At 40.9% G+C, this 21,408-nt stretch overlaps 1 protein-coding gene across 1 annotated transcript; it reads left to right on the top strand.

Annotated features, from left to right (window-relative positions):
- Window positions 1-18,975: 18,975 nt before the first annotated feature.
- Window positions 18,976-20,930, top strand: nkx2.9 (NK2 transcription factor related, locus 9 (Drosophila)). Its single transcript, XM_071365037.1, has 2 exons — window positions 18,976-19,513; window positions 19,867-20,930. Exons 1-2 carry the CDS (start codon window positions 19,363-19,365, stop codon window positions 20,421-20,423), a joined length of 708 nt encoding a protein of 235 aa, XP_071221138.1. The 5' UTR covers window positions 18,976-19,362; the 3' UTR covers window positions 20,424-20,930.
- Window positions 20,931-21,408: the final 478 nt, after the last annotated feature.

Raw genomic sequence — 21,408 nt, 5'->3', positions numbered from 1 at the left:
ATACCTTGATATCAACGAATGATTAGGCTATTATTGCTCATTTTCAGATGATGCAATATAGTAGCATATGCCCTTCACCGATAAACGTTTTAACGTTAAAGATTGTGGCGAGAAGACAATTACGGTCAAATATGTATGTTTATTATTGTGGTTATTATCATTATTGCGGTTATTATATTATTCTTATAAATTATTAAGATAATAGGCTAAGTATTACAGTGAGCCTATTATCCATTGGTAGTCATTATTATTTGACATAACTATTGCCACTACTAAGAACAATAATATATTATTGCATGCTATCATTGATGCTATCACGAGTTATTCATTTGAATATTTGTGATGTTCACAGCAAGGTAGGCCTAATGGTTATCCCTGTGTATGCTTCTTGTTTGTAGTTTAAGTCTCAGAACCAGAGGCTAACCATGTTCAATGTCACACTGCAATGTAGTGGGCTACATCAGACGATCTAGGCCTGCCTATACTAATGTATTTAAGCCAACGACTAACTATATATTGCACGAAAAATGTACTCAAACGTTTACTCGGACTGGACCGCTTTGGTCCTTATTTTGCCACTGATTTCGCGAATATACATCATGGTGTTCTCCAAAATTAAATGAGTTTTAGGTCGTTAGCAGTGTGAAGTATATTTCCTGGTTCTTAAGATTCTGACAAATCTACAAAAATGGAAAATGAGTTAGTGATGATTACAGACCTACTCCATTACAGTTCCCCACTTGCTATAATGGATGAACAGTGCATTTGGAAAGTACTCAGACCCCTTCCCTTTTTCCACATTTTGTTACGTTACAGCCTTATTCTAAAATTGATTAAGTAAAAAACGTTCCTCATCAATCTACACACGATACCCTACAATGACAAAGTGAAAACAGGTTTTTGGACATGTATTAAAAATAAAAAACAGATACCTTATTTAGAGTACCAGTCAAAAGTTTGGACACACCTACTCATTCAAGTGTTTTTATTTATTTTTACTATTTTATACATTGTAGAATAATAGTGAAGACATAAAAATGATGAAATAACACATATGGAATCAGGTAGTAACCTAAAAAGTTTTAAATAAATAAAAATATATTTTATATTTGAGATTCTACAAATAGCCACCCTTTGCCTTGATGACAGCTTTGCACACTCTTGGCATTCTCTCAACCAGCTTTGAGGTAGTCACCTGGAATGTAGTTCAATTAACAGGTGTGCCTTCTTAAAAGTTAATTTGTGGAATTTCTTTCCTTCTTAGCGTGTTTGAGCCAATCAATTGTGTTGTGACAAGGTAAGGGTGGTATGCAGAAGATAGCCCTATTTGGTAAAAGACCAAGTCCATATTATGACAAGAACGGCTCAAATAAGCAAAGAGAAATGACAGCCCATCATTACTTTAAGAGATGAAGGTCAGTCAATACGGAAATGTCAATAACTTTGAAAGTTTCTTCAAGTGCAGTCTCAAAAACCATCAAACGCTATGATGAAACTGGCTCTCATGAGGACGGCCACAGGAATGGAAGACCTAGAGTTACCTTTGCTGCAGAGGATAAGTTCATTAGAGTTACCAGCCTCAGAAATTGCAGCCCAAATAAATGCTTCACAGAGTTCAAGTAACAGACATCTCAACATCAACTGTTCAGAGGAGACTGCGTGAATCAGGCATTCATGGTCAAATTGCTGCAAAGAAACCACAACTAAAGGACACCAACAAGAAGAAGAGACTTGCTTGGACCAAGAAACACGAGCAATGGACATTAGACCGGTGGAAATCTGTCCTTTTCAAATTTGAGATTCTTGGTTCCAACCGCCGTGTCTTTGTAAGACACATGCTTTGCTGGTGACACCTTCTGTGATTCATTTAGAATTCAAGGCACACTTAACCAGCATGGCTACCACAGCATTCTGCAGCGATACACCATCCCATCTGGTTTATGCTTAGTGGGACTTTTATTTGTTTTTCAACAGGATATTAACCAACGCACCTCCAGGCTGTGTAAGGGCTATTTGACCATGAAGTGATGGAGTGCTGCATCAGATGACCTGGCCTCCACAATAACCCCACAATCATGGTTTGGGACAAGTTGGACTGCAAAGTGAAGGAAAAGCGGCCAACAAGTGCTCAGCATATGTGGGAACTCCTTCAAGACTGTTGGAAAAGCATTCCAGGTGAAGCTGGTTGAGAGAAGGCCAAGAGTGTGCAAAGCTGTCATCACGGGCAAAGGGTGGGTACTTTGAAGAATCTAAAATCTAAAATAAAATTTGATTTGTTTGACATGTTTGCTTACTACATAATTCCATATGTGTTATTTCATAGTTTTGATGTCCTCACTATTATTCTACAATGTAGAAAATAGTAAAAATTCAGACAAAACCCTTGAATGAGTAAGTGTGTCCAAACCTTTGACTGGTACTGTACATAAGTATTCAGACCCTTTGCTATGAGACTTGAAATTGAGCTCAGGTGCAACCTGTTTCCATTGAACGTCCTTGAGATGTTTCTACAACTTGATTAAAGTCCACTTGTGGTAAATTCAATTGATTGTACATGACCTAGAAAGGCAAACGCCTGTCTATATAAGGTCCCACGCTTGACAGTGCATGTCAGAGCCAAAACCAAGCCATGAGGTCGAAGGAATTGTCCGTAGAGCTCCGAGACAGGATTGTGTCGAGACACAGATCTGGGGAAGGGTACCCAAAGAAATTCTGCAGCATTGAAGGTCCCCAAGAACACAGTGGCCTCCATCATTCTTAAATGGAAGACGTGTGCAACCAGCAAGACTCTTCCTACAGCTGGTCACCCTGCCAAACTGAGCAATCGGGGGAGAAGGGCCTTGGTCAGGGAGGTGACCAAGAACCCGATGGTCACTCTGACAGAGCTCCAGAGTTCCTCTGTGGAGATGGGAGAACCTTCCAGAAGGACAACCATCTCTGCAGCACTCCACCAATCAGGCCTTTATGGTAGAGTGGCCAGACGGAAGCCACTCCTCAGTAAAAGGCACATGACAGATCGCTTGGAGATGCCAAAAGGCACCTAAAGGACTCTCAGAACATAGGAAACAAGATTCTCAAAGTTGAACTCTTTGGCCTCAATGCCAAGCGTCAAGTCTGGGGGAAACCTGGCACCATCCCTACGGTGAAGCATGGTGGTGGCCACATCCAGCTGTGGGTATGTTTTTCAAAGGAAGGGAATGGGAGACTTGTCAGGATCGAGGGAAAGATTAACAGAGAAAAGTACTGAGATATCCTTGATGAAAACCTGGGGGCGAAGGTTCACCTTCCAACAGGTTAATGACCCTAAGCACACAGCCAAGACAACTCAGGAGTGGCTTCGGGACAAGTCTCTGAATGTCCTTGAGGGGCCCAGCCAGAGCCCGGACATGAACCCGATCAAACATCTCTGGAGAGACCTGAAAATAGCTGTGCAGTAACACTCCACCCAACCTGACAAAGTTTGAGAGGATCTGCAGAGAAGAATGGGAGAAACTTCCCAAATACAGTATGCCAAGCTTGTAGCGTTATACCCAGTACTTGAGGCTGTACTCGCTGCCAAATGTGCTTCAATAAAGTACTGAGTGAAGTGTCTGAATAATTATGTAAATGGGATATTTCCGTTTTTATATTTTAATATTTTTTTTTTTAAATAAAACCTTCTTTTTTTTTGCTTTGTCATTATGGGGTATTGTATGTCTATTGATGAGGTAAACAAAAAAGGCTGTAAGGTAACAAAATGTGGAACATGTCAAGTGTTCTGAATACCTTCCGAATGCACTGTATGGACTCCATTGTGTCCGTTGTGTCCATTGTGTCTCCATTGCTTTCAGCCCTAAATAGGCTATAGGATAGTGTTTCTGAGTTGTTAGGAACGTTTTGGAGATAATAACATTAGTTTCTAACTCATTTCAATTTCACACGTTAAGTGTGAGTTATATTCTATTATTAATTCCCTTTTTGTCTTTGGGGAGGGGGGATCTCTTCTTTGATTAAGCAAATGTCTAATCGCTGTTTGGGACTTTTTTTTTAAGCGCCCCATTGATGACTCTAACCTCTCTCATCCAAATGGAATTGACACCATTAAAGTAATTTACAGGTTAACACTTCTGAAAGGTTCGGAAGGGTTGAGTGGTCCTGGAACTTTAGTGCGGCCGTAATGAGGATGACCGCAGGTTAACGACGTATGTAGTCGTGTTTCAGAGGGCCATGGCTGGATTTCTCGTGAGAAGGACAAACGAAACAATATTTACGACACTTTTAAGCATCCATCACTTTGACATCTGGTCGTCTAGCACCTGGTCTTCATTAACATTAAATATTACATTCCGGACTAATTTGGAGCAGAGCTCGGCCAATCAAATAGATTGGAAAATCTATTTCGCACAACAGTCAAATATGAAGTGGAAATATGGGTCTTTTGTGTTTGGTAGCTCTTCAAAACGAGTTCATGTAAACAGTACTATAGTTTTAAGTCAGCAGTGTTGAGGAACGTGTTCATTCGTATTGTTTGTTCATTGGATCTTGCCAATGCCTAAAATGATATCTGAATCGTCGTCATCAGCATCCTCAGCATCGTCATAAGCCCATAACCTCACCCCAAACCGATAGAACCTAAACACCCGAACATTAAGCCTGAACATGTAGTAAAATAGTGTTACAAATATGCGTTATGAAAATGTAATATTGAATAAAACGTTAAAAGTCAACGTTTGTCCAATATATTTAAAGGCCAAAATATTTGTGAAATGACTGTAAACATATCTTTCTTTACATGACGCCATAAAGTATAGGCATATATGATAACTAATACGCCTATTGTGTTGTCATTCCCTCCCAAAGTTGCTTGATGAACACCACAAGGAAAGGACGCACCTGGAAGACGCACCTGACGTAAGCTATACATGGCGGTTGTGCACTGGCAAGATGAACCTAACCGGATAATTTAAAAAAGTTTCTGAGGCCGTGTCCATCCCCAAGGCCCTGGAGGAAACTCCCCACTGCATAAACAGCGCAAGGCCGTTGGAATCTGCACAATAGCACAATGTTGCAGCGGGTTGGTCTGTTGATTGAGGGATACAAAATACAGGCAGTCTGACTATCTCCTCACGAGGGAGCCAGTATTTTTTAAGGATAGCCCCATCATTTTGAGACTGAAACGGGTTCAGTTTGTTGCGAATATGCGCGTTTAAATAAACTAGCCAACTGCGCAGCGAGCGCCCCTGGTTAGGTTGGAGTTGCCTTGAACCCGACGTTGAATTGCAATGCATTTCTGGCAGAAATTCGCCTTTGAATCATGTAATGTGAGACGATGTTTCCACAGGAAAGAATAATTACATACAATTTTCAAAGCACTGGTAACGGGTTGAGATTTCTATCACCTGAACCATGCACACAAGATTAAAAAAAGACATACATGAGTCTCGTGTATACTTGCCTAGCTCGTGCACATGTTTACATGGTTCTGCACATGCTTCAGGTGATATAAATCTGAACGCATGACCAGTGCGTGGATGTACTTATGCTTTCCTGTGGATATTTTGTCTCACATTCCTACCATCAAACGACCAACCGTATGGGCAACAGGTAAAGTATGTAAAAACAAAAAAAATACCCCAACATTCTGGCTTGGATAGGTCAGGAGAGAGAACTTTTCTGATTAAAACGCTCATTCCTGCCTGATGTAGAATAGAAGTTGCTACATATGCTGAGCACTTGTTGGCTGCTCTTCCTTCACTCTGCGGTCCAACTCATCCCAAACCATCTCAATTTGGTTGAGGTTGGGTGTTTGTCGAGGACAGGTCATCTGATGCAGCACTCCATCACTCTCCTTCATGGTCAAATAGCCCTTACACAGCCTGGAGGTTTGTTGGGTCATTGTCCTGTTGAAAAACAAATGATAGTCCCACATCATCACACTTACACAAACACTTCACGGTGGGAACCACACATGCGGATATCATCCATTCACCTACTCTGCGTCTCACAAAGACACTGCGGTTGGAACCAAATATCTAAAATTTGGACTCATCAGATCAAAGGACAGATTTCCACTGGTCTAATGTGCATTGCTCATGTTTCTTGGCCCAAGCAAGTCTCTTCTTCGTATTGGTTTCCTTTAGTTGTGGTTTCTTAGCAGCAATTCGACCATGAAGGCCTGTTTCACACAGTGTTCTCTGAACAGTTGACGTTGAGATCTGTCTGTTACTTGAACTCTGTGAAGAATATATTTGGGCTGCAATTTCTGAGGCTGGTAACTGTAATGAACTTATCCTCTGCAGCAGAGGTAACTCTAGGTCTTCCTTTCCTGTGTTGGTCTTCATGAGAGCCAGTTTCATCATAGCGCTTGATGGTTTTTTCACGACTGCACTTGAAGAAACATTCAAAGTTTCTTGACATTTTTCTGGACTGACTGACCTTCATGTCTTAAAGTAATGATGGACTGTTGTTTCTCTTTGCTTATTTGAGCTGTTTCTTGCCATAATATGGACTTAGGATCACCACTTTATTTTAATAATGTGAAATGTCAGAATAATAGTAGAGAGAATGATTTATTTCAGCTTTTATTTCTTTCATCACATTCCCAGTGGGTCAGAAGTTTCCATACTCTCAATTAGTATTTGGTAGCATTGCCTTTAAATTGTTTAACTTGGGTCAAATGTTTTGGGTAGACTTCCACAAGCTTCCCACAATAAGTTGGGTGAATTTTGGCCCATTCCTGCTGACAGAGCTGGTGTAACTGAGTCAGGTTTGTAGGCCTCCTTGCTCGCACACACTTTTTCAGTTCTGCCCACAAATTTTCTATAGATTTGAGGTCAGGGCTTTGTGATGGCCACTCCAAAACCTTGACTTTGTTGTCCTTAAGCCATTTTGCCACAACTTTGGAAGTATGCTTGGGGTCATTGTCCATTTGGAAGACCCATTTGCGACCAAGCTTTAACTTCTTGACTGATGTCTTGAGATGTTGCTTCCATATATCCACATCATTTTCTTGCCTCATGATGCCATCTATTTTGTGAAATGCACCAGTCCCTCCTGCAGCAAAGCACTTCCACAACATGATGCTGCCACCCCCGTGCTTCACGGTTGGGATGGTGTTCTTCAGCTTGCAAGCCTCCCCCTTTTTCCTCCAAACATAACGATGGTCATTATGGCCAAACAGTTCTCTTTCTGTTTCATCAGACCAGACGACATTTCTCCAAAAAGTACGATCTTTGTCCCCATGTGCAGTTTCAAACCGTAGTCTGGCTTTTTTATGGCGGTTTTGGAGCAGTGGCTTCTTCCTTGCTAAGCAGCTTTCAGGTTATGTTAATCTAGGACTCGTTTTACTGTGGATCTAGATACTTTTGTACCTGTTTCCTCCAGCATCTTCACAAGGTCCTTTGCTGTTGTTCTGGGATTGATTTGCACTTTTCGCACCAAAGTACATTCATCTCTAGGAGACAGAACGCGTCTCCTTCCTGAGCGGTTTGACAGCTGCGTGGTCCCATGGTGTTTATACTAGCGTACTATTGTTTGTACAGATGAACGTGGTACCTTCAGACGTTTGGAAATTGCTCCCAAGGATGAACCAGACTTGTGGAGGTCTCCAGTTGTCTTTCTGAGGTCCTGGCTGATTTCTTTTGATTTTCACATGATGTCAAGCAAAGAGGCACTGAGTTTGAAGGTAGGCCTTGAAATACATCCACAGGTACACCTCCAATTGACTCAAATTATGTCAATTAGCCTATCAGAAGCTTCTAAAACCATGACATAATTTTCTGGAATTTTCCAAGCTGTTTAAAGGCACAGTCAACTTAGTGTATGTAAACGTCTGACCCACTGGAATTGTGATACAGGGAATTATAAGTGAAATAATCTGTCTGTAAACAATTGTTGGAAAAATCACTTGTGTCATGCACAAAGTAGATGTCCTAACCGACGTGCCAAAACTATAGTTTGTTTACAAGAAATTTGTGGAGTGGTTGAAAAACGAGTTTTAACGACTCCAACCTAAGTGTATGTAAACTTCCGACTTCAACTGTATAAAAATAGGCAAAAAAAATATATATATTTATTTATAAAGAAAAAAAAAATATTTTTTTATGTATATATTTTTTTTTGCCTATTTTGCATGTTATTTTGGCATTAATACATGTCACATATCAGTTTGCAAACAAAGTAAAAAATAATCATGGAGTTAAGTAAAGTCGCATACAAACATGGTCTCTTTTTTCTTTCTTGAGTTAGGCAGCTCCAAAATGCAGGTGTTTCAGCCAAGTTCAGTGCTTTTTGTGGTGTTGGGGCTGCCATTTGAAAATACGGCGTGTAGGGGTTGGTAATGTTCTCTAGTTGCGCCGTGATTGGCTCAGTGTTCTATCACTCACGGGGACACTACATCACCGCAAAAACTAAGGGCCCCCCCCTTAGTGGGGGGGCCTTAGTGGGGGGGGTTCGAAAATTCAAGCCCCTTGGGTGCTGCCATAGAGTTACATTGAAAGTGCCCATCCAAGAAGGCTCAAGATCATTGGCCCCAGATAAAATCACATTATAACTACCACAGCTTTGATTGGACTGATCATATCAACATCATACTTTCAAAATCTTATCTATCAAGCTAGACAAGCGGTCATCATCATGAATCATGTCGGCAATCTTCTGGCAAATCCTTTTCCATCCTTGTCATATGAAGATAAATTATAGATATCGGTGCTCATCGGCCATTGGCCATAAGCATTACACAACAAGTTGGAAATCGCAAATTCAACCATGAGGGGTTTGGAAGGAATCGGGTTAAAGGTTGAATACATTGGCCATGCTCTCAATCCAGCATGACTTCTGCCACGTTCAAGACAACTGGAAACTCAGAAAAAACGAGAATCGACTGGGAAAATACGTTTTGAACGGTCTTCCAACTCGGAATTCCAAAACGGGAACTTAGGCCTTTTTCTAGAGCTCTGACTTGAAGACCACCGACGTCCTGATTCGACCTTGTTTTTCCAATTTCCCAGTTATCTTGAAAGTACCCACAAGGACCGCTGTGCCACCTTCCTGTTCAAGTGAGCACAGAACAACAATGTGAGTCCAAAAATGTATTGTATACTACTGCATAAATTATGTAATATGCCAGGGAGATATGTATACTGTACCTAAGAAAGTAATACTAAGTGTATGTTGTGTAGTAAGCTGTTAGTAGCTCATGTGCCTCACCCTAATAATTTGGTCCCTTTTCCACTCATAACTTAGCCTACTGTTCTGACTTGGTGGTGTATAGCCTGTTTTAGAGAAATGTAATCATAGAATATTGTAAGAGCTTTAATTGTCTGCTTATATGCACCCTTTATTTATCCTACTGTTCTGATTTGGTGTACAGGGAGAATACTGTAAGAAAGGCCCATGTTCTGAATTCTGTCGTTGTACATTTCAAAAGTGCTGAACTAATAGTTATATTGTCTATGTCCGTCCTAGCTCGCTCATTAATGTCTTAATCGAAATAACAATTACGGATTGCCTCTAATCCGCTCGTCATCCCTTTATGCCATAGTTTGTACATCTCAATTGTCATTAGAAACCATATTTGTTTAAGCAAGTCAGCCATATCAGCTATGTTTTTTTTAAAGGCATTAAAAGAGGCTGAATGAACGTTTCACTGCCAGACAAGGCTCCACTGATAGCCAGGTGTAGCAGTGGTAAGGATTCACTCCCTGGGGCTGAAAAGAAAGCTCTGCTGTTGGGACAGATTTATGTAGGCCCTAACAGTGTGTGAGGACTGTTTGTCACCGTTATAGTGCAATTAATGTGTTGTGTTGTGTTGTGTCTTTGCTGGCATGCATCTAAGAAATAAAAATATAATTTTTTGCCTGACCAAGATTTACATGCAAAAATCGCCACTGGTTCCAGGTTTTTCCAATTTGTACTGGATAAGATTCAGCTTGGTATAAAACTAAGCTTGATAAAATGTTACAAATACATATTTCAAATATTAGCCTACATTAGATCCTATACATTACCCAAATTAAACATATATCATCGTATGATCATGCCCATTCACAAAACAGCTATAAATAATTTTAGAATTATATCTTGTGAGGTGTTATGGCAGAAAGGAAGCCTAACGATGCACTTTGGCTGCTCTACGAGTAGTGTTGGATCACTCATAGATGTGCAAAGGTTTTTAAGAGTCACATTACTAACAAAGGCTCTGGGCAACACCTTGGCTACTAAAGATAGCCTACATCATAAGATGGTTCTAATGATGATCATAATGCTACGCATGCTCTGGGAAACGACGCTCAGATCTTGTGTGTGTATATACAAAAAAAGAAACATCCTCTCACTGTCAACTAAAAGCCCTTTGTTTCTAGCCATTTTGAGCCTGTAATCGAACCCACAAAAGCTGATGCTCCAGATACTCAACTAGTCTGAAGAAGGCCAGTTGTATTGCTTCTTTAATCAGTACAACAGTTTTCAACTGTGCTAACATAATTACAAAAGGGTTTTCTAATGATCAATTAGCCTTTTAAAATTATATACTTGGATTAGCTAAAACAATGTGCCATTGGAACACAGGAGTGATGGTTGCTGATAATGGGCCTCTGTAGGCCTGCGTAGATATTCCATAAAAAAATCTGCCGTTTCCAGCTACAATAGTAATTTACAACATTAACAATGTCTACACTGTATTTCTGATCAATATCAACCTTCAGCTCATGAAGGAGAATATAACAAACCCATTTCATTTGAGGAAACTCGTGCGCCGTCTTGTGTTTTTGGACCATCACTTGACAAAGGAGATTTTAAGAGACATGGCATGCCCTTCCACATGGTTTCCCTGCTACAGACTATAAAATCTAGGGAATTCTACACAGGAATTCTATTCCACGATGAAGTGGCGCCATCTTGTGGATATGCAATAGTTTTTACCTGAAGCACTGAACCACCAGGCCACTAACAGTTCTCATGATCCACCTATTTGGGTTACTGTACCACCAACTACATTTTTCTCGGCCTGAAATACCCTCTCATGTGCAGCTGATCATTAGTCCTATGTTCCTATGAGTCTTCATAAGTACCCCCTGTGGATAGGCCAGGTACCCCCAGTTTGAGAACCACTGGCCAGTGTACAAAACATTAGGAACACCTGCTCTTTCCATGATATAGACTGACCAGGTGAATCCAGGTGAAAGCTATGATCCCTTATTGATGTCACCTGTTAAATCCACTTCAATCAGGGTAGATGAAGGGGAGGAGACTGGTTAAAGAAGGATTTTTAAGCCATGAGACATTTTTAAGTAATTGAGACATGGATTGTGTATGTGTGCCATTCAGAGGGTGAAGGGGCAAGAAAATATATTTAAGTGCCTTTGAACGGGGTATGGTAGTAGGTGCCCGGTGCACCAGTTTGAGTGTTTCAAGAACTGCAATGCTGCTGAGTTTTTCCAGTGTGTATCAAGAATGGTTCACCACCCAAAGGATATCCAGCCAACTTGACACAACTGTGGGAAGCATTAGGGTCAATATGGGCCAGCATCTCTGTGGAACACTTGTTTTAAGGGCAAAAGGGGGTGTAAGGTGTTCCTAATGTTTTGTACACTCAGTGTATATCCAACTACAGTATAACTAAAGTCGTAACTTATGTTTTTTTGTCTACTTTTGGAGTAAATGTACTTTTAATAACGTTTTGGGAAACATAGTCATTTAAAAATAGACTAAATTATGTTTGCATTGGTGTTTGGCTATAGGCTGATGACCTTATGCACACTAAGAAAAAGAGGGTTCCTTAAAACCTCTTTGGGCTAGGGGGCACTATTTTCACGTCTGGATGAAAAGCGCGCCCAAAGTAAACTGCCTGCTACTCAGGCCCAGAAGCTAGGATATGCATATAATAGATTTGAATAGAAAATACTCTAAAGTTTCTAAAACTGTTAAAATTATGTCTGTGAGTATAACAGAACTTATTTGGCAGGTGAAACCCCGAGGACAAACCATCCAGGATTTTTGTTGTTGTTGAGGTGACTGTGTTTTCAATTGGCTTTCTATGGGAATCTAGATTTCTGAGGCATCTGGTTGCAGTTCCTATGGCTTCCACTAGATGTCAACAGTCTTTAGAAATGTATTGATGTTTTTCTTTTGAGTAATGAAAAAGTAACCCTTTCCTTTCTGGGAGACGAGCCAAGTGGACTCTTTTGTTTGGGTCGCGCGACCTGGTGCTCACTCCACTTTAATTTTATCCTCTATTGAACACAGTTTATCCCGTCTTAAATTTGATTGATTATTTACGTTTTAAAATACCTAAAGTTGGATTAGGAAAGTTGTTTGAAATGTTTGGACCAAGTTTACGAGTTGGAACCGGTGTTTTTCTGAATCAAACGTGCCAAATAAATGGACATTTTGGGGATATAACGATGGAGTTTATCGAACAAAAGGACCGTTTGTGATGTTTATGGGACATTTTGGAGTGCCAACAGAAGAAGATCTTCAAAGGTAAGGCATGAATTATATCGTTATTTCTGAGTTTTGTGTCGCACCTGGCGGGTTGAAATATGATTGTCATGTGTTTGTATGGTGGGGTGCTGTCCTCAGATAATCGCATGGTTTGCTTTTGCCGTAAAGCCTTTTTGAAATCTGACACAGTGGCTGGATTAACAAGAAGATAAACTGTATTTTGGTGTATTGCACTTGTGATTTTATGAAAGTTAAATATTTCGAATAATTTATTTTGAATTTCACGCTCTGCGATTTCACCGGATGTTGTCGAAACGTTCCGCTAACGGAACGTCTAGCCGTAACAGGTTTTAAGGGTTATTTGGGAAGGGTGATGGTTCTGGGTGGAACCATACTGATCCAAAGAACCCTTTGAGCCCTTACAATGGTTCTTTGCAGTTCAGAAAAGGGTTATTTCCTCTTTTATTGATGATTCAAATGACGGCCGGGGGCTCATTTGAATATTTTGGGGCTTGGTTTGCTCACAGCTCTTTTTGTGCAACCGTGAGTGAGCATGTCGTTCCAGTTTATCTAATGTGTTGTGTTATGCCATTTCGTATCAAAAGTTATTAGGGTCATTGATGGTGTCTTGTAAAAGACTCGTGCATGGCCTTGTGTCAATTGAGAACTGTTGTCCAAATCAGTCGTTCTCAAATCTCTCTCCTTAGGGGCCTCAACTGTTCGAGCTAGCACACCTGATTGATTTTGTAAATTAACACAATAATAAAACCTATGTGCCATATTGTGATGTTCATATCATGTTTTCATAACTGCACACCATTATTGATATTGAATCAGATGTTTCACTCTCTTGATTTCAGATAAGGCTTTATTGTTCATTTAGACCTATAGCAAATTAGACCTATATATAATAAGGCCGCACTCTGCGTTCTTGGACCGGTTGAGTGAAACTATGCCCTCAAGAGGGCAGCGTGGTACCACAGTGGCTTGCAGTCCCTAGGCCGTGTTTGAGGTTCAGTGCTTATGCAGTGTTGGTACAAGCAGAGCTCAATAGGCGGCATGTTAGATACTATAGAAGAAAATACTGGTGTCAGTTTTCTTGCCATTTCATTTGAAATGGTAAGAATCAGATGGCTTGCCCGAGGACACAAAGGGGAAACCTGCCCATGTTTTACAGAGAAAAGCATTTGGTAGGCATTTGTAAATGTGTTGTTTTAAGTAGCCTATGAGGCTCATATAGAGAAATACAAGAAAAAGGGAATATCACAATTTATTCAAACATACACTACATGGCCAAAAGTATGTGGACATCTGCTCGTCGAACATCTCATTCCAAAATCATTGGCATTAATTTGGAGTTGCCCCCCCCTTTTCTGCGAGAACAGCCTCCACTCTTCTGGGAAGGCTTTCCACTAGATGTTGGAACATTGCTGCAGGGGCTTTATTCTATTCAGCCAACAAGAGCATTAGTGAGGTCGGGCACAGATGTTGGGCGATTAGGCCTGGCTCGCAGTCGGTGTTCCAATTCATCCAAAAGGTGTTCGATGAGGTTGAGGTCAGGGCTCTGTGCAGGCCAGTCAAGTTCTTCCACACCGATCTCGACAAACAATTTCTGTATGGACCTCTCATTGTGCATGGGGGCATTGTCATGCTGAAACAAGGAAGGGCCTTACCCAAACTGTTGCCACAAAGTTGGAAGCACAGAATCGCCTATAATTTAATTATATGCTGTAGCGTTAATATTTCCCTTCACTGGAACTAAGGGGCCTAGCCCGAACCATGAAAAACAGCCCCAGACCATTATACCTCCTCCACCAAACTTTACAGTTGGCACTATGCATTCGGGCAGGTAGCGTTCTCCTGACATCCACCAAACCCAGATTTGTCTGTCGGACTGTCAGATGGTGAAGTGTAATTCATCACTCCAGAGAACGCGTTTTTGCTTCTCCAGAGTACAATGGCCGCTGGTGTGTGGTTGCTCGGCCATGGAAACCCATTTTATGAAGTTCCCGACGAACAGTTATTGTGCTGACGTTGCTTCCAGGGGCAGTTTGGAACTCGGTAGTGAGTGTTGCCACCGAGAACAGACGATTTTTACGCCCTTCAGCACTTGGTGGTCCCGTTCTGTGAGCTTTTGTGGCCTACCACTTCGCGCCTGAGCTGTTGTTGCTCCTAGACGTTTCCACTTCGAAATAACAGCACTTACAGTTAACCGGGGCAGGGTAGAAATTTGCCGAACTGACTTGTTGGAAAGCTGGCATCCTATGATGGTGCCACGTTGAAAGTAACCGAACTCTTCAGTATGGGCAATTCTACTGCCAATGTTTGTCTATGGAGATTGCATGGCGGTGTGCTCGATTTTATACCTGTCAGCAACTGGAGTGGATGAAATATCCAAATCCACTCATTTGAAGGGGTGTCCACATACTTTTAGCCATGTAGTATGTGCGATAGATTGTGTTTGCCAGTTAATAAAACACATACACACACAGTACATGCATTTTAAAAACGTGACAGTGATATAAAAAAGTCAGTTATTTCCATTGTGGTCCCTATACAAGTAAATAATAGCCTAATAATAATGTTTTCTAGTTGATAATAATAGCGACCTCAATCCAACTTTCATCTTTACACAAAAGACCAGAGTGCAGCGCCATCACTTTTCTTTTTCAGCGCCCTGATGCCCTCATGGCAAATGCTCTATTGCCATGGTGCTCTATCCCATTCCATGTATCGAATTAGCCTGCTTTATCCTTTTGGTACTTTATTAATTATGGCCGTGTGTTTTATCATAGTTTTAGAACTATGGCAAAGAGGGCAATCGAAATACGTAAATGTACAGCGTATGAGCGAATGCCAGAGGCAGCCCACTGGGCAGAAACTGGTTGAATCAATGTCGTTTCCACAGAAAACAATTCTAATAATGTAATGGCGTTGAATCAACGTGAGGAATTGATTGGATTTGCAAAAAGTAATCAACGTAAGGGAATTTAGTACCCCCCCCCCCCCCAACTTGTAAACTAAATCCAATAACATGGTGAATTCGTTTGTTGATTTCACGTTGAATTCACGTTAGTTGACAACTCAACCAAACGAAAATAAAAACTAGTCGTTGAACTGACGTCTGTGCCCAGTGGAAGGTGCATTGCCGGGTTTTGGATTTTAATAGCAAATCTCGTTGAAGGTCAATACACACTTTTAACACATGTTGTTTTTGTGGTATTTGTTAGATCCTTAGAATTAAATAGGTTTTGATTACACTCTAAAAGTATTGATGAAAAGGGCCAGAGGACAGGTGCAGAGATCAAATATCAGATAGCCTCATCTTTTTAACATAAATTGTTTACCTTTTATTATTACACACATATTACATCATGTTTCTTATAAGATTGGCTAAATTAGACATATTAGTTTTAATTTTCTTACCAAATTTGCCTAAAGGACTATACACTTCAAACGGGAAAATCTCAATTTTGTTGAAGATTTAGAACCAGCCGAGAGTCTTACAAGAAAAGTAAATATTTGTCCGTAAAGAGCTCTCGGTCCCAGAGTGGCCTCTCCTCTCTGGCTGAATCTGAAGTCTGTGGGTCTAATAGATTAAGGGGCTGGCGAGTTCATTGTGGACAGAATCATCCCCGCTATCTGAACCTGACTTCTCTTTGCCTTACGAAGTTCTGCACTTAAATGAAGAGTCCTCTGCAAATTGACCCACTTGAGCCACCGTATAGGCCTACTTGCATGCAGTAATCCGTTAGTTCTTGCAACTTGGCTGTAGTGTTTGTCAACATTACTTGAGAGGCTCTTCACTGAAGACCTTGTTGCACAGCCTAGATGTGCGTTTTCATGTTTGTTATAGGAGGACTTTATAGGAGGACTATCAGACATGGTTATAAAAAACAATCCTCCTTCTCTTGCTACTCCAATGTCTCAAGGGTGTGTTGCAGGCCTGCATGAGTCTCCAATGAGCGTTGTCCACGGTGTTTTTATCACTAGACTTGTTTTAGAGTTTGATTTCAGTGCGTAGACATGCAATCTCCGTCTGAGTAAAGATTAAAGCAAAATGAAAGGCCACTACATTTTATACGCCATATTGTTCGAATCATCGAGGTCAACTACTGTTTGGGTAGTGGAAATGAAAAGGCGTTTTCATTCGTTTGGAAACGCATAAGTAATATTTCTGCTCACTGCAGGTTTGGCGGGTGTTGGACGTAGAGCAGCAGTAGATTGTAGTAGGCCTACTGCCCGCATCCCATTCAGTCCCATTCAAAACCATGAAACCATGACAACAAGGAACAAGCTCGGATTTATCCTGGAAAGTTAAAGGACATTGTGGCGGGGCGTCAATCACCGTATTATTGAAGGACTGAACAAATGCAAAATCTTGACTGGAACAAATGCTTCCAACGGGTCTGGGACGCGGGGCTACATTTCCCTCCTTTGTTCTCAGCCTCTGGTTGGCATGTATTTGTATTCCCCCTCGGCCGACCACCCAGGACGACTTTGGATTGAAGGCTGAGGCATGTCCACTCTCCTCGCTATAGGGCAGGCCCTGTCTCCAAGGCAAAGCGCGCAAAGCAGAGAGGAGTGGAGGCCGTCTAAAGCATGGCATGGGAACTAGATGGAACTCCACGGACCTGCCTGTGCCTCGTGTACGTATCTGAAGTCTGAGACGAGAGACAATATTAGAACTCTTCAGTCTGAAGTACAGTTGAACACACACCCCAAAACGAACGAAAAAAATTGCTTTTCGTATGCCACATCTTCCCCCTACAGCACTCCATAATATGAATGCGTCTGCTGGGGATATGTGATCCCCCTTATCAGCTGCTTCATAATCTCCTATTACTAGACTGTATGCCTTTATAAAATGTGTGTTTTGACTGAGGGTGAAGGACACCTGTTCCAACGTAGTCATATAGCGTTTGACCTACAATGTAAAGTGATTGCCATGAATTTGACAGTAACTTACAGGCAGCTCAGTGGCAAGTAAAAGTCTATATTTTATATTGTAGTACAACTACTGTAATATAAATAATATATCAAAGCAAGTGCTGTGTAATGACAAACAGTGCAATACCGTAAAATGTACTGTATTATACTGTAAAAGAAAAAGTTAATGATACCTTCATCGGAAGGGGAGGGGTTTTTATTTCACAGAATTTTACAAGCAAGCAGGTTTGCTGCTAAGTTAAGTGTTTACACATTACAGCATATTAATGAATATTTGGTGTTTTATATCACTTACACTTCTAGAGGCCTAAACAAATGCTCCCAAAGGCCAAAACAGACCAAAAGGACCTGACAAAATGCTCAACCATTTAAGGTTTAAAACTTTTTAACGCTCCAAACTATCACGTATTCTATTGAAATTGATGGAGCACTACCACATACCAGTTAAATTGGTACAGGACTCTCACTCACCGGTGCAACATATATAGCCTATTACAAGGCACGCCTCAAAATATGTTAACGAGACAGAAACAACAATACCACCACCATTCGAAATACAGACATTCTTTCCCCGCCCACAACATTTTCCCACAATGCACCATAATTTACTGTATATTGTAGTAAAACGTTTCAGCGCATTTTAATCAATCAATCAAATGTATTTATAAAGCCCTTTTTTCATCAGCAGATGTCACAAAGTGCTATACGGAAACTCAGCCTAAATCCGCAAACAGCAAGCAATGCAGATGTAGAAGCACGGTGGCTAGGAAAAACTCCCTAGAACGTTATAAACCTAGGAAGAAACGTAGAGAGGAACCAGGCTCTGAGGGGTGGCCAGTCCTCTCTCTTCTGGTCGTGCTGGGTGGAGATTATAAGAGTACATGGCCATTAAGGTCAGATTGTTCTTTAAGATGTTAAAAATACCCCAAATGAATTTATAAATGGCAGTTTTCCGTTACAGTGTCCAAGTAGGACGTGCCATATTTTGGAATCAGAAAATAGCTTGATTCACTGTTCCAAGGCACTCATGTGATTCACGTGTCGTCTCTGAAATAATACTAATACTAAAATAATAACATATCTGTCTCAATTTATTTCACACTGGATAGCCTCTAAGAATTGACCTGTCTGCCACAAGAGAAATTGCCTTAACACCATTCTTTCTACTCATTAGAAATTGGTCGTTGACTTCTCTCCATTTTGGTTCACATGATCATGGTCATTTTGCAGGAGTGTCACTCTTTGTGAAGCCTATACGGGAAAAATATACATTTTCTTGGGAAATTAAAATGAGATTTATAGCCTAAATGGAAATTATAAATGATAGAAAAATAACATTTTTTTTTTTTTTTTTTTTTACAAAAATAGGTGTTATTGGTGTGTTACTTTTGTGTTATTTGATATTGTTATGTGTTTTTATTTCAGGGACATGACATACAACATTATTCTTCTATGTAATTTCAAAATAACTGTAATGGATAGGGTGCACAGCCCTAAATATATTAGTTAAACCAACTCCGGGGCATCTCACACTAATTGCTCACTTTGTATGCAAATATTGGACATGTTATTTCGGGGGAGGGTGGTTCTGTTGTCACTTGCCACCCAAGACGTGATTCAGCTGCAACAATCACCATTATCTGGTCACCACTTTTCACGATACGGGACGAATCTGTAATGATGACGAGTGTTTCCTTCGGCCATTGTTGAGGCAACGGGGATATTCTTCTGCGGGTTCACACCTACCATCATTGGATAAAGGCACTCGAATCATTCAGGTACTTGGCGTCCTCGGGGAGCATATATAAGCGGCGTGAAGTACTGTTTATACAAACACTGCCTCATGTCCACACACACAGGGTGTTCTAGGTCGACTCTGACAGCGCGCTTCGCCGTTCCTCGAGTGGATAGATATTTTTACTCATATCATCCGTATCCTCTCCTTTGGATAGTTATTACGCACAAGGATTCTGGGGTTTTTTTCCGGACAGAATGGCTGTTGCTGCAAAGTTCAGTTTTTCCGTGAGGAGCATCCTGGATTTGCCTGAGCATGACGCCAAGACAGCGCACCCTTCCCCCGGTAACTCCTGCTACAGCTCCCCTTACTCCTCCTGGATGGACAGCGACCGGAGCCCTTGTCTCTGTAAGTCCCCCTGATTAAAACCTGAGCATAGAAACAGATAGGCCAAACCACTTCAAATCCATATAAACACATAGGCCTAACTGGATTATATGGGTCCTGCTTAAATTGACACAATTTAATATCATCCACAGCGATTTCCAACATGTCTGTTTTATGAGATCCAGTAAGGTATCCGTCCAATTAACTAAGCATTATGTCATAATTGGATATGCACTTTATAAGGAGATGTGTAGCCTAATTCAAATTGGCGGGAAATAAATCTCTGTAGCTATGTATTTCTGTTGATATTGTATCTCGTGAGTTGTTTATATGGTTAATTGATCAGTGTAATAACACAATTTTTAATTCCTCAGCTTCAGACGAGGGTAGTCTGGAGATCTCCCCAAACAAGTCCGACGAGTCTTCTCTGGACTCTGAGGCCGAGAAGAAGAAGAAGCGCCGCGTGCTCTTCTCAAAGGTCCAGACCTTCGAGCTTGAGAGACGCTTCCGTCAGCAGCGCTATCTGTCAGCACCAGAGCGGGAGCAGCTCGCCCATCTCCTCCGCCTGACGCCGACGCAGATCAAGATCTGGTTCCAGAACCACAGGTACAAAATGAAGAGGTCGCGAGTAGAGGGAGCGCCACAAGACATAAACCAATCGCCAATGTTGCGAAGAGTAGTGGTACCCATCCTAGTTCGGGATGGCAAGCCTTATCAGACCTGTTTCATTAACACGGAGAACGGAGGCTGTCTTAGACCGACCACGTCCCCGGGTACACCCTTCAGTTTGGGGTACCAGTCTTTCCAGCTTCCGTCACCGTTCGGTCTACCTTCCCCATACCAGCATTTTGCCAGCCCGGCAGCATCTAGACACACCTTTGCTTGGAGAGACTTTCTGAATGACTCAGCTCAATTCAGTTCTTTTAAGTGACTGAAAACATCAACAAGAGGACAATGCATAGAGGAACACTTAAAACCAAATGTGTTTTCTGAATTACCTTATTTTTTCGAGGTACTTAAGTGTTAAACTCTCACTAATAATGGTATATGAGAAGTAGGCTATTTTGCACATATTTTATTTTTTGGTATTTTATTAAATGTAGCCTATTGAGTGATATTTTCGAATGATTAAAGTCGTCATTAGTTTATTGTAATCTGGTGGTAGGCCTATTGACATTATACTCCTAGATTAAGTTTTGTTTATCCAATTGGATCATTGTTGTGTTTACTTTGCGTAGGCTTATTTTATCAGTAATTTAACATTTCTGTCATTTTTATGAATTTTTAATCTACACCAAGATACTTGTCAAAAGTACGAGGGAGGTAGGATATAATTGCTTTGAAAATTGTGTTTTTCACTTTTGTCGTTTTATTGATTGGTAGGCCTAAATGTTTTGTGTTTTTATAGAATTACGAATAAATCTTGTACATGTTTGCACATATTGTCAATTCTTCAGATGTCCTCATGCATCTAGGCCTACATGTATTCCAACAAAGCTAGGCTATTGAGTATTGAGGGATACGCCATTCTATCCAACAACTTCTGACACTATTTAGGACTATAGCTAAGAGTCTATGACATTGCATCATCCTACCAGTGCTTGTAATTTCTATTTATATTAGAAAGAAGAGAAGGGCTTAGCTTAGAGGAACCTATAGGAATCAGAAACTAACAGCAAGAAATGTTAGCTTTTATCATGTAAACAGTTCAGAACCCTAAAGCTGAGCAAACACCATCACACTCTATAGACTGGATTTCACTGAGCATAACAAGAACCTGGTAAACATTCGACCATACAGCTCATCTCCCTCTCGTTCTATAGGGCACTCTCTTGGTGTGCCTCAAACGTGTAGGCAACGTAAAGCATTCACTTAACCCATACATAACTCGGCAAACTTCTTTGAAAATTATTTTT

The sequence above is a fragment of the Salvelinus alpinus genome, chromosome 25 (genome assembly GCF_045679555.1).
Source record: "Salvelinus alpinus chromosome 25, SLU_Salpinus.1, whole genome shotgun sequence".
NCBI lineage: Eukaryota > Metazoa > Chordata > Actinopteri > Salmoniformes > Salmonidae > Salvelinus > Salvelinus alpinus.
The sequence above is the reverse complement of the archived record's forward strand: the minus strand, read 5'-3'. Positions and strand labels throughout refer to the sequence as shown.